The 14,738-nt window shown below is 33.0% G+C and overlaps 1 protein-coding gene across 1 annotated transcript in view; it reads right to left on the bottom strand.

Moving 5' to 3' along the window:
- LOC143910916 (protein C-ets-1-like) overlaps positions 1–14,738 on the bottom strand; it is a 131,031-nt gene that overhangs the window by 107,437 nt on the left and 8,856 nt on the right. The window contains exons 2-3 of the mRNA XM_077429547.1: positions 13,572–13,710; positions 8,084–8,198 (exon numbers count right to left, since the gene is read on the bottom strand). Of these exons, the coding sequence (XP_077285673.1) occupies positions 8,084–8,198; positions 13,572–13,709 (253 nt within the window). The 5' untranslated portion in view covers position 13,710. The remainder of the gene's footprint in view (positions 1–8,083; positions 8,199–13,571; positions 13,711–14,738) is intronic.

The following is a 14,738-nucleotide window of genomic DNA, read 5'->3' as shown; positions in this document are numbered from 1 at the left end:
AAAAAAATTAAATATAACAACACATTCTCAATAAAAAAATATTTTCAGTCAACGGCGTCCTTCAAATTTTCAGGCGCTCTAAGCAATTTTATCGATGAATTTTTACTGGAGCTAAAATTTCAAAGGAGACAATAATCCGTGATAGTCAATTTATTTTCGGAATAACTAGTTCAATTATAATATTAGCAGTGTGTCATAACTCATAAGCACCACACTTATTAGGGAGGAATAACCTTTTTTTTTTAAATACATAATACAAAATATAGTGCCAAAACCAAATAAAGATAATAAATAGCCAAGTAATGGAAAGTAACATGGAAAATACTTATTCTATGATTTAATTTCTAGGAATTCGATATATGTTGATACGATAGCATCAACTTTAAGTTAAACAAAATACGAATGAATGTGGATTGACAACATACATATTACATACATACATTCAGAGCGAAGTCGCAACACTCTAAGCTCCAGATAAATTTAAAATAAAAAACACCTCTGCAAGTCAAAATCTCTGAAGCCGATCGGAAAAGTCTCCAGACTGAAAAAACACAGCCATTTGAATAAATTGTAATTTGTAAACGCGTCACGTTATAATGCGTCGATTTGATATTCAATGCTAGTAGCACATACGACTACCGATGTAAAGTTAGACATGCCTTTGAGATAAATTTCATCCTCGACAATAGAAACCTGTACAAAAATTTAACAGGAAAAATTCTCGACGACCGCAGAATCTCAAGAGATAACCTATTATTATCCTAACAACTGTGTCATTGGAGAAATAACACCGACAGGAAAATTCAATTGTAATAACGCATTAGGAACAGTTCCATTAAAATACATATCAATATTCTCATTATTGGCAGATATGACAAAGGCAGGGTCAAGAGTCATCACCGTTGAATGAGTGCACTGCTTCTGTCACGTACCGTATTTCATTATTGCCTCCAACGAGAAGCTGAGCTCGCATTATCGACTATTGTGTATCAGACTTTCTGAATCTGAATGTGGTAGAGGGAACTCGATGATATAGTAGTGGGGGGAATTCATTCATAACCATGTTGACGACGATTGATAGGGTTGCCACATACATAAATAACTTACACATGACTATTACAAAATTACGTTGGAGAAATTTAGTAGGCGATTCATAGACTAAATGGTGTGTAAGTTGAAATTTAACCGAATCAAATGTTAATATGTACATAAGTTCATCAAATTATTGCAATATATTATAATACAAATTGTTTTTAGTGAGTATTTGTACGTAAACTATGCATATTTATGTTCATAGTACATATATGGTTTACTGTGGTTTTTAAGCAAATTCATCATCACAAGGTGTTAGCGATTTTGAATGACCTCAATTATTTATATGTTTGCGGTTTTTAGTCATTATTTTCGATATCATGTGATTTATCTTCTAAATATTCACTGACTTTCACAATTAAAGATGCTCAAGAAACACTTGATAAATAATCATTAAAATAACTTATTTCAATTTGGTTTTAAATTATTTAAGCAACCATATAGACAGCAGTACATGTAACTCGGTGCTTGGGTTAATGCTAACGACCGATAGGTTCCCGGATTCAAGCTATTTATTCGGAAGTATTTCTGTAGACTGGTCTGACAGATAAGTATTTGTGACTCCAAGTCGATAGTTTCAGAGTTTGCCAATTTATCTGATTTCAGTGTTGAAACGGCTCCTGATCAAATCGGCAAAACCATCCTACCCACGATGTCACGACTATTTTAATATGATTTCAAATTTATAATCTATAAATTTAAAATGTCCAATCTTAATACCATAGGTGTCGCTCAGGTGCAACCCGTAATGGCATCATGGGAAAAATATTTTTTTATTAATTAAATTATATATTTAAGCTAGGTATCAAAAATATTTGGCAGTAGTATACGGTTTGCAGAACACAGAATTTGAGCAAAAAAATTTGTTGAAATTACACACCCCATCACTTCATCCAATTGATATGCTCATTATTCGAATGAGACGACAATATTATCTATTGTAGAACTATTATAGCTTTTAGTTGTGATTAGTCTTCGGCGTTGGCTGGGTGCTTTTCAAACAACAATAGACCGCTCCAATAGTGTTCAAAGCAAGATAAAAGCATGGTTGACAAATAGTGAACCTCGTTTTTGCGAAAAGCATCGACCGAACGCCGATATTTGGTTATTATCCTAGCAGATGTACGTATACTGGCAAATTTAGATGTAACAAAAGCAAAAGAAGTTGCCTCTCCATGCAAGAAGTCACCTACAAATGTACATACATACATATATGGAACAAAACGTGTCCGTTATATACATAGTTACACAAAAACATTATATTTAAGAAAGACCAATCATTCGACAGCCCTGGAAAACAACACAGTGTAGTGAGTTAGTGACCTTCAAAGAAAAGCATAATAATGATCGTTTTTGTTTAGCCGTTGACTAGCCGGCGCGCTACTGGTCATGCTTTGATCTCCAGTTTGCTTTTGTTATATATGATATGACCGTCTGATTAATGTTCAATATCATATTTTTCGTATATTCCTTTGAACAGTGCGAAAAAAATTAGACAAAATTAATTCACATTGTAAATAACAAAGTGAAATAACAATTAACGAGTCACTATTTGAATACATAACGACGATGATGCGAGCCCATTCGTATGAGCCGAGCTTATGACAGCTTACGAGCGCATACAAATGACTGATGAAGTGGCGAAAGGGTCAACATGCACTCGCACTTGCGCGTATACATTAAATGTACGCACACATACATATTATGAGTATGTATGTACATATACTCGGCCATAATGTTTTATGGCCGCAGCAATAATTTATGCGTGTTAAATTAACACTTTACCGCACTCGGCCGCTCCTGTCTCGTCTTTTGAAAACGAGTTTTAACGCAAAACAAACGAGCCGAGCGGGTTATGGGTTGAAAATAGCACGTCGCGAAATTAAATCTGGATAGCTAAATTTTTTTTAAATACACATTTGAAAAAATTCCACGTTTCAACGCGATAACGTATTTGAATTATTTTACTGATATATAATAACACTGTTCGACACGAAAAATGGTTCAGAGACGAGATATGACTTTTCTTATAGATCTATGCCCAGTAAACACGAATCTGGTATGTGTTTACTGGGCATAGATCAGAGATATGTGGTATTTTAAATCGCGCGATTTTTCTATATCTTGGTGTTGTTCGGTTGATGTCTCAAAATCTGTCAACTTTAAATCGGTAAAATTGCACATTGATTATTAACAGTGGGAAAAAATCCCAAGTGAAAATACGTACTTTTGACTTTTGATTTGAACTGGATGACTACTTAGAGAGATTTGAAAGCTGAAAAGTACTACAAATGGAAGATAAAATACCCGACTATAGATTCCAATATTCATTTTTAACAGGAAATTGACAGATTTTGAGACATCGACCGAACAACACCAAGATATAGAAAAATCGCGAGATTTATAAAACACATATATCTCCGAATCTCGAGCCAATCAACATTTATTATTACCAGATTCGTGTTCACTGGGCATAATTCTCATAGTCATAGTCATATCTCGTCTCTGAACCAAAAAAAAGTCGTCATTTGTCGAACAGTGTAATTAATAACTTAAAACCAAATTCTACAGCTCCAAGTCTTAATTAATAAATAATTACTTAATTAGTTTATTTTTATCTCAACAAACTCTTACGGAGTTCGCGTCGCGAGAAGTAACTTAACTAAACATGTACATATGTATACTTAAATTATTGTTCGGCAAAAATGAAAAATTGTTAATAATGAAAAAATGTACATGCTCACATTATAAAGCTCTAAAATTTACCTACACAGCGTTTGCCGAGGTAAAACAGATCTAAAGATAAAAACTACCACTACACATAATATACATATACATATATATCTCAAAATAAACGACCGGATATAATTAAGCAAAAATACAATAATTAAAATTGTCATTGTTTCACCGCACTTGAATCGCTACACTGCACACCCCATTTTACAATAAAAATTGCGTAAAGTATTCGAAAGGGTGTTACATACATACATTCTATCAAAAGGAAAAAAACACAATTTCACTGCCCGATTTAGTTATAAGCTTCGGTAGAAAAGATTTATGCACGTCAGCAATGCAAACGATGCACATGATAAATAGAAGAGAATGCGTGTGGTCCTAATAAATTGAAAGCAGGGTCATCTTTCGTCAATGGACGTATACTTACTTACTATACATCCTGAAAGTAATAAATATGTATATATATTGCGTATTAAAAATTGAGAGCAAATGTGACTCATACTCATAATTTGATAGCATTTTATCAGCAGTTCATTAACATAATTATTTACAAAATATTTTACCACACAATAATTTTGATCAACATAATATAATACAATCTATAAATAACTGACTCCACTCAGTCTGATATATATAAATATGTGTGTGATAAAAAAAAATCATACTAGTAATAATATAAATATTATAATTATCATTTAAAAATTACTGCTTCCGGTTTACGAATTCTGATCAAAACCTTATCAATTCCGAGTTAGTACATAAGAATACAAATATAAATTTTCAGCTTGATACGTCCAGGGGTGTTGAAAAATCGTGTGGTCACAACATTTTTGACTTTTCTAAGAGGAAAAAATCCGACTTCCGGTTTATTAATTTTTTATCACCTTAATACAAGGATTATACTTGAATTTTCTCGTGAAGAGCACACATGTCTAAGCGTCCGGTTGACGGATGCTTACCAAATTTTATACATAGCTTTGTATTAAGCGTATACTTCTAGATATGAAATTTTAGTTCAATAAACCAAAAGATTTCTGAGAAAAACATAATCAACCTCGATTCTCTAGAGTAAAAGTACTACTTTCATTTTAGGAAAAAATATTCAGGTGTAAAATTTATAATTTCTATAACATGTAAAAACTTCACTCTGATTCGATTAGCGGTTTAGGAGATTATTGAATTCAAAAACTTAATACAAAAAAAAAGAGGACACTTATAAGGGGAGGTATTATTTCCGGTCAACTTAAAATTTATGTCATATCGATAGGAATTTCAGTAACCAATACTAAGTTTCAGTTCGATAGAACGAACGGTGTTCAAAAAATCCCCGACATACACTAACACACGACCATATGCAAACACACATTTTTTCTAGATCATGAAAACGTAATCAATGATAGATTTTAAGTTAGAATTAGTTAAAATCTCGAGTTCGAAATTTCGCTTGATCACATAACTTCATCCATTATTACTACGTACAAAGATAATGTAAAAATATAATAAATATTTAGGTACATAAAAAACATTAAGAAAAAGAAAAAAATAACGGCCGATGTAGTATATCCATGTGTAGATGCAGTGGTGTAGTCGGGCCAGGTCGCCGACCTGTTACTTATTTTTGAGCCAGGTCGCCGTCCTGGCACTTTGGTTGATATAAACATTGTTTTTCGAGTACAATTAAAAAATATATTTTGACTAAAATTTCATATAAAATTTTGTATTCCAAATATTGTGAGCAGACTCTCGTTCTAATACTCAATGCCCACAATCGAATAGTAATCTGAGCACATTCAAAACTTAAAAGACGTTTAATGAACTTTATTAGATTTTTTATCTAAAACCACACAAAACTTAGGAAGGAAACATGCTTTGAACTATTGACCATACGCACTTGAGGGTAGATAAAATGAGGGAACTTTTATAGTTTTTTGACATATGTATATGGTTTTAGAATTGCTAAAAGCAAATGTTGCTGTTGACACACTAACACGGGTTATGGAACTTTTTATAAAATATAAAAAAATACATCATAATTTCAACAAGTAAGAATATTTGTTAATTATTATTTGATTTTTTTTATAAATATTTCAACTACCAATATTAGGATACAATTTTTTTTTAGTAAGGAAAAAAGCGGGGGGGGGGGGTCATAAAACTTAAACACCGACCTGGTTCTTTTTTATTTAGCACTACACAACTGTGTAGATGGTACATACTATATTGTACATGCATATAATGTACATACATATTTGATAAATTAACAGCCATCGCAGAAATTGAGCAAACAACCAATAATTTCATTTTAAAAATAGAGCAAATGCATATACGAAGTTATAGAAATGTAAAAATAATACATTAGGTATAAAAATAAAGGTGTATGCACATCTACACGTAAAAGATAAGAACACGATAGTGCATTATAAAATAATTCAAATTCAAGATACGATTGCAGTTGTTCGAATACGAATCGAGAGATGAACAGAACAGCCGAAAGCCGAACAGAACAATAATAGGACACCGCGTGCACACTCTGAGGTTGCACATCCGCGAACCGGCCGCATGCACTTTTTTGCACTGTCGAAGAGTCGATCACGTTCACAGTAACGGGGTTACACGATATAAGGTACATACAATTTATTTTATTATTTTAACGGTGCATCTTCGACGAGATGACACAACTCACTCGACTCGACGAATCTCGCGAATCGGTCAAGTGAAAACACGACCGGTTCGTCCATTATAGGAAAAGATCGGCCGCGAGCACCATCTGCCCCGAATAAACCACCCCGTGTACGGCCGGCTCTGGTTTTTTCTGCAACTATGCAAGTACCCTTTGCGATAATGCCATGTGGATCCTTGTAGGGATGCGAGCGACCAGGCAGCAAAATTCCTACTTCCTATCGAGTCGAAGCGAAAGGATGAAGAATGCGCACTTCCTCAAGATGGTAATGGCGAAAAAAAATCAACGATGGCTAACGATGACAGGTTCCTAGCAGATAGCCAAGCGCTTTGAAAAGGGAAATTATCGCATACTGTCGTAATGGGTGAGTGAGTGGTCGATCACAAATTAATTTTTGATCGATTACATCGAGATCGGATCCACAGGTTACAGGCACTGTTTATTAAAATGAATTATTATATTATATATTTTGTTACCAAGTTTAAAAATAAAATAAGTACATAATTTATACGTATAATAAATAGTCACTTTATTTTCTGAATTTATGATCATAGACCTGCAGCAACTGCAAGGGGAACTGACATATGAATAATAAAAAGGAAAGAACTTTCCAATTTTTCATATAAATTGGTAAATGGGAAAGTTGATCAATACCGTGAGTTTGTGTCCTAACTAACTTACAAACTACATGTACATATACGTATGCAACAAGTTGGCCAATCTAAATTGAATAATTCGCAGCATCCTCGTTAGGGCTGGCCGAGTGGGCGTCGCAGGGTACTACTTTCAACAAAATTTCGTCTATCAATAATGAACTTTCAGCGATTTCAAAGAGACGGTGGGGTAAAAATGGGTGGTTAAAAAGGGTCGGCAAAAGAGACCAGACAGGACCAGGCCACTCAGGACGCAACCCAATTATTGAACGTTTTAGTTGCAATGAAGTCAACTTCAAAATAAAAAAAACGAAGCGAAACACGACGACGACAACGTAAAAGCTTCAACGGTGAAATGCACAATTTAGACTATTACATCAGAATGATACTCTGATAGAAAATACAGGCAGATTTAACAATTATCAATTACTAAACACAGATTTACAAAGGAAAGTCACTTAAATATAGGAAAGTAATCAGCCTCAATTCACTCAGCCTGGAACTGGATTCTAATAACTAATGCAATCAGACATTTTGTACATCGCCGGGCAAAAACTAAACGAAAAGAATACGGCATATTATTTATTATCAAAAATGTAAGAAATTAAAAAATGAAATGACGTTATATGTACATATGTATCTAGAAAAAAGTGTCTCTGTACCCATGTACGTATACAAAATTGAATTTATATATTTTTTTGACCGGAAGTCTTTGATAAATCTTGAAAACATTTTTGAAACGTCGAAAAATATAGAAAAATTTCATTAAACGAAGGGAAAAATAAATCTCCCCTCATCTAGAAGCTTCAATTCGATCAATTCTAGAGGGTGAAATTGTAACGTCACAATATTGACAAAAAATAAACAAATTTTCGAATAAACTTCAAGAGGAATACATTTTTTTTAAGAAATTTTCACTCACCAATAGAAGCTTCAGGATCAGACAGATCCGAAAGTGATGGAACTTTCTGCATAGGATGTGGCGCAGCATCGTCGACTTCTTCAGCTTCCAATTTAATCGTGACCGCATCTATCCACTGAAAAAATGCGAAATATTCAGCAATGGGTAGACAATGAATAATACAAAAAAGGTAGACAATGAATAATAGTTCGATGCGTATAAATGGACCGATTAATTTGCGTCAAGTTTGATAGGCTTCCAAAATGTACCGACCGAGAGAAGTTTGAAACCAGAATGCAATAAATAATGTCAAAAGCGCAGTGTTACATTGTATACAAACGAGTCTTTGAATATAATTTATATTTACGTTTGAGCCGGAGGTAGAAAATAGAACAGTGAATGAAATCCCTTCATATACAAACTTCCTATGCTATTTTAAAACTACAAGTTTTCCTAATGAACTAAAACAATCAACGAATCGTATGTACATACATATCAGTAAATTAGTATCTATACATTAACTTCCAATACATACTAAAATTCGCTACAAGAAACTCAAAACATGTGTCACTTCACATTATTACAAACGACTGACTACTGATTTGTCGATAAATTAATACACATACATAAGTACATAAGTTCATGCGAAAAGTTTAAATTTAACATTTTGAAAATTAAAAAAGATTTTAAAAAAAAATCGCCGAGCTTATACATACATGTATTCCTATTTATATTAGGCTACGTAGCGATAACGTTTCTGAAAATCGCACTATTTTTATCAAAACGATAAGCCATCTTGAAAATGTAGCGTCGAAATGGAAAAATTCAGGCACAGTAAACAATTTCGGTAATCTAAATTGAACGTCAATATTCAATATATACATGTATGAAGTATGTACATATAACTACTTTATACAATGAATAATATATTCGTACATGAAAAATTAATATGTAATTACATATATCTCAAGGAATCAAAAGTAATATTGTAAATGTATATCGATAGTATCGCACACGAGGCAATCGTATGATTGATTGTGATTTATATCGAAACGTTTGAATAAAGGGGTGGTGGTTTAAAGAAAAAAAAAATATACATATAAATAAATATATATGTATACCCTACACAAAAAAATCCATCAGGTTTTATTACTTTTTTATTCCTATTCTGCACCCTTTCATTTCGTTGTAAAGATATTAAATATAATTCAATGTTGGACCTTTCATTGGATTCTATTGGAAATTTTAGGGGTGAGAAGAAAAACCTCCCCCAACAACGAGTAAACATTTTGTGAAAATTAACATTTTATCGGAAGTATTCGGTATGAGGAAACATAAATATTCCAAAAAACGACAACTTTCAGTAACTTAAGTTAATATGAAAATGAAAAACTCATAATTTACTTACTTACATCTGCATACATACATATGTACATACGTATTTAGATAACTTTCTGTATAAAACTTTCTAACATTCTGTATAAAACTATTTTCACAGTATTAAATCTTAATACGCTAATCTTCTCCAAAATATGTATATGAGTCATCTCCACTTATACATTATACATTCATGTATAATATAATATTTATATGTATACCACTTATACATACATGTATAATATTATACATAAAGTTCATAATTATTCTACCTTAAAAATATTAATAAATATAAAAAAAATCAAATAGGTATCTACATAAAGAGAATCCTAGAATCAATACGTCGAGATCAAATTCTGATAATACGCAAAGTACAAAACGTTGTTTGACGCCACTTTTTAATTACGCAATTATAAAGGGAGAATACCAAAGTACTCAGACCACCCCAGAAGAGGGGTAAATAAAGTCACGTGCCCTTAGGGTCAAAAGAGGGGTTAAACGACAAAAGGGGCCAAGCACAACCGAGGAGGGCACCAGGTCGAATCAGTGCATGTCACGCAAATTGACAGGCGTAACAATATAAAATCCTTATTGGGAGGGGGAGAAGCTACATATTTTATACTCGGATACAAATCTTTGATGGTAAAACTACAGTATGGTTTAACCAAGAAGACCAAATTTATAAAAACGGCGCTGTAAATTTCTTTCCATATTTATATATAGCAGAGCGTACATCCGGCTATTAGGAGTGAACGATTTTTGGCCTTTTTATTTCTTCTTGTTGTATGTATTAGAAAGAAGGATCCTGCTTTGTTTTGTGTATGGTGATTATGAGCGGTCGTAATACACATGACCCGCTCTCTCTTTCTCTCTTCATTTCTGTATTCGGTCGATTTAAAATTAGATGTTGTATATTGGAAGGGAAGGAACTAGCACCACGTGCATGTCGGAAAAGGTTAGTAGTAAATGATCAACGATTCGCCGGGACAATCGAAATTAAAATCTGAAACTAACAAGTTCTAAAAATCTAAAAAAAAATTAGAAAATCAAAACCAACACCCGATACAATTTTCCTCTAAATACATAAGTTAAGACATTATTTTAATTTAAAAACTACCTATTGAATAAAATTCAAATTTGTGCGCTAAATCTATTGATAACAGCAAACAGCGACGACCAAAAGATTTGCTCGAATATCAAAAGAATGAATAAGAAAAATATCCAGATAGAAATATAAAAAGAATCCATACTTATTTCTATAGGCACTTAAAGAAACATTAAAATTGATACATTGTATATAATATTTATGTTATCATTTAAATACTTAATCATATATTTATACTTCGAATTGAATATTTCGGATAAACATCCGAAGCCCATGTTTGACTTGTTGAATACACCGGGATAAAATTAAGTTTTTTTTTATATCTGGACAGATTATTTCAAAGAAGACAAAAAAAAACCGTTTATAATAGATATATACAAATATTACATATAAACGCGCTTAAAAGTAAGCTGACCCGATTAAAAACTAAAATAATAATTCGGAATCAAATTTTGGTAATTAAATGATTTTAACAATTGTTGAATAGAGTTTTTATATAAGATTTGAGAGTTTGTAATGAATATTTTAAGCCAGTTCATTTTTATTGCGTGGGAGGGGTAAAATAATGTAAAAAAATTCTCGAACAAATCGTATTTCAATTCCAATGCAGATTTAATCACACCTTTCCTAAGCATTTTACCGCACGGAAGATTAGTATTTAAGCTCGAATAGTGCACGAATCTCTAGATGAAACATTTTCACAATATACCTATTAGTTTGAGTTTGTACCACTATTCTACAAAGTGACAATATAATATATTGTATCTATTGATATTTCGTATATGTACATTACATAGATCAATTACTGAGACTTAAATCATTTACATAGTATGCACGAGTTATGTATGTACAATAAATTATAGCTACATATTTAAAATTTTGCAGAAAACGTCCAAACATATTAATTTAAGAATAGTTGAGGGAAAATGTACACCTCAGTTAATATAATATGTACTTTCGTACATCCACAATGTTTTGCGAACCGTCACAACGAAGCAACAGATCCATACATACGGATGCGATTATTTGTGCTTAAGAAGCGTGAAGGAGTCGTATATGAACTTCCGAAATAAATGAGTTAGGATGTGAGGTGTACGAGGGCGGAAAGGGCAACAATAATTTTCGTTACGCCATAACAGAACAGTGTCGGAGAGAGAATATGTTCGGAATTAGCCGAGCAGGGATTGAAACCAATGCACCGTGTCACAATAAGTCCAGGCAACTTCCGGCGACGTTCAAAATAAAAACGACACAAAAGTAGAAAAGGGATACATCGAACGGATGTACATCAATTTTCCGAAAGAAAATTTCCTCCGTGTACTAATTAACATTTTTATCGACGGATCGCAGAAAAGTGACGTAGCGCGCTGATTAGATAAGAAGATTCGCGCCGAACGAGGAAAATAAATCAAATAAAAATGAGCCAATTCCACTTATCGGGTCATAAAAAGATGATGAAATCATGAAAATCATTCATAAAGATGGTATTACTCAAATGATTATAAATATTGACCGCAAGAAAAGGAGACACCCCTGACCGACTAATTAGTCTCGGCGTCGACAAGTGAAGCTAGTTAGTCCTGACAAAACTTGTCTTCGAGAGATGCCAGAGTACAGAGAGGGCTCAAATGTTGCCGACTTCCGTCAAGGGGAGACATACATACACGCGAGAAAGCGTAGTATTACGCCATTCAGACTTAAATTACATGTCTATTTGAAGTTCGATCTACACCTAAAACGTTAAACCAGATATTAAAACACGTAGAGAATCGTTTATTTTCAAATTACTATTATATTGGGTTTTAAGCCCGAGATTCTTTTGTAATATCGATTATTTTATATATCGATGCTATTTCAATCGCATTCAGGTCAAACGGGATTGATATGTGAGCGACATATCGTCATAGAAATCCACAATATTTATAATAAGTACCTGTATTGAAGTTTATCGAACATTTGTCGTACAAGGTTGCAAACATCTGACAACGAATGGTAGGGGTGCTTGCATTGTGTACGATGCGAAGGGAAATAATTATACACCTGATCGAGGACGCATCTGTACCTAGAAGGTATACAAAAAAAAACTAGTCTGGACATAAAAGCCCTTACTTACTACTACTATATGTATGTATACTACGCACGAAGACGTGTTGTATATATTTTATATAGCGGCAAAAAATGCATTTATATAATGCACAATATAATGTACTGACGTTGTTCACGAGACACATGTGCAAACTTATTACATAAATTGATATAGGTTACAGTGCATCACGCAATTTATTAATCAATTACTTAGCTTAATTTGAATTTTCTTAGTTTTTTTGTTTGTTTCGTTCTTCTTACAAGTTTGTAAATATAGCAATAACAATATAAGAAGTTTTGTGATCATGCGAAAAGTCGAACTCGCTTTTTTTATAGATGCACATTTCTATAGATGGTTTAATGAAAAATAAAAATTCACAACATTCCACATCCATCGTGACGGCCATTCTTCTGCAATCGATGCTCGATTTATTTTTACACTCGTTATGATGGGTCGATTGGAATGTCGCTACTGTCATTCTCGTCAAAGTTTCTAAATAGTACTTGGGTACTATCTAAAGACTGAGCTTTCGCTTGTGAATTTCACTCGGCTGTATTGAACTTAATAGAAATCGTATAAAAAGTTACATGCATATATGTATGTATTTAAAACGCAATAACCATTAAAGCGTATTTTTTTACATAACGACAAAATAATTAGTACACTACATATGTATTAACAAGTTCATAATTTCAGAATACAAAATCTTAATATAATAATAACAAGATGTGTTGACACAGCAATACTAGCGAAAGATTTTAATATTTGCATCCGCTACACTTATTTTTTAAATTTATTATACTTGGTGGGAATAAAACATTTTATTCCCACCAAGTATAATAAATTTAAAAATGCAACAGGTGGGAATAAAACATTTTAAAGTAAATTTGTACTGAAACCAAGAAATACATCAGTATATGATTTTAAGTATAAATTCTCACCTGTCGTTCCAAAGGAGACGGACGAAACGTCACGGATTTGCGAGGGGCTGTGCCCTTCGCTGGGGGCGCCGTAGGAGGCCCCTCATAGAAAGCAGCCTCCTCCAGGCCATAATCCACATCAGCACACTCCAGCTTCATTCTGTAAATAAAAACACAACGAATATAGAACTTAGTACGCGTTTCGTAATCGAATTATAGGAATAAAGGTTTTGCGTAGGACAAAAACACGACGCACACAAATTAATCAGACTATACCACCTACATACATACATTTATACTATAATCCATCAACGTTAGTTTAAATTTAATTTCACATTTTGTATAAAAATTGGAACCCAGTGCTTTTGGAAAACATTTAAAATCCAATAATCTATTAATAAAGTTTCTAAGCTAATACATATATTTTCGTGAAACTGACGAATAAAAATGAAAGTTGAATGTAAAAATGTAACATAAATCGGTGTAGGCACGTTGTAAAGAAGTGCTGTAAGTCTTAAGAATAATAGATCGTAATAGGAACATGTGAGTGAAAAGTATGCAAAAAGTCCAAAAATACCAAAACAGCAAATTCAATCAAAATTCGAAGTGGACGAGTATGAGTTGCTGGAATATCGAATAGATGATAGATGAGCGAAGAAAATACTAAAATGATATCGAATGGTAGATATGAATGTGTGAATTTAAGCGATCAAAGATTTTTCAAAATAGAGGGGACTGGAGAGGTTTCGATCAACAGTTGGCAGCGGTATGTATCTAATCTAATGTATAATTTCGAAAGAGAATTTCTAAGTATGTAAATAAATATGTAAGGTTGGTTGGTAACATCGAAAACAAATTGAAGTTTCTATGACGATTAGACGTATTTTTTTTTCGATTTAAAGAAATTTAATAAAAAAACAAATGAATATTTACTATCAGATTCGCCATGTTTAAGGTGTTTATATTACAAATACTGAGCGAAGCCGGGTAAAACAACCAGTTATTTATAAAGGTACAAGTGTTAAGAATCGCTGGAGTCCTCCCACGCATGCGCGCTTCGCATCCCCGAACGTGGAAATCTCGGGATCAACAGGTGCGCGTGTGAAATTCAGTTTTATCGCACCCCGGTTTACATCTGTCTCACTCCGACGCGTAGGGAAAGTAGGGAGTGCGAGCGAGACAGACATA

Source organism: Arctopsyche grandis, chromosome 4 (assembly GCF_051622035.1).
Source record: "Arctopsyche grandis isolate Sample6627 chromosome 4, ASM5162203v2, whole genome shotgun sequence".
In the NCBI taxonomy this organism is placed as follows: domain Eukaryota; kingdom Metazoa; phylum Arthropoda; class Insecta; order Trichoptera; family Hydropsychidae; genus Arctopsyche; species Arctopsyche grandis.
The sequence above is the reverse complement of the archived record's forward strand: the minus strand, read 5'-3'. Positions and strand labels throughout refer to the sequence as shown.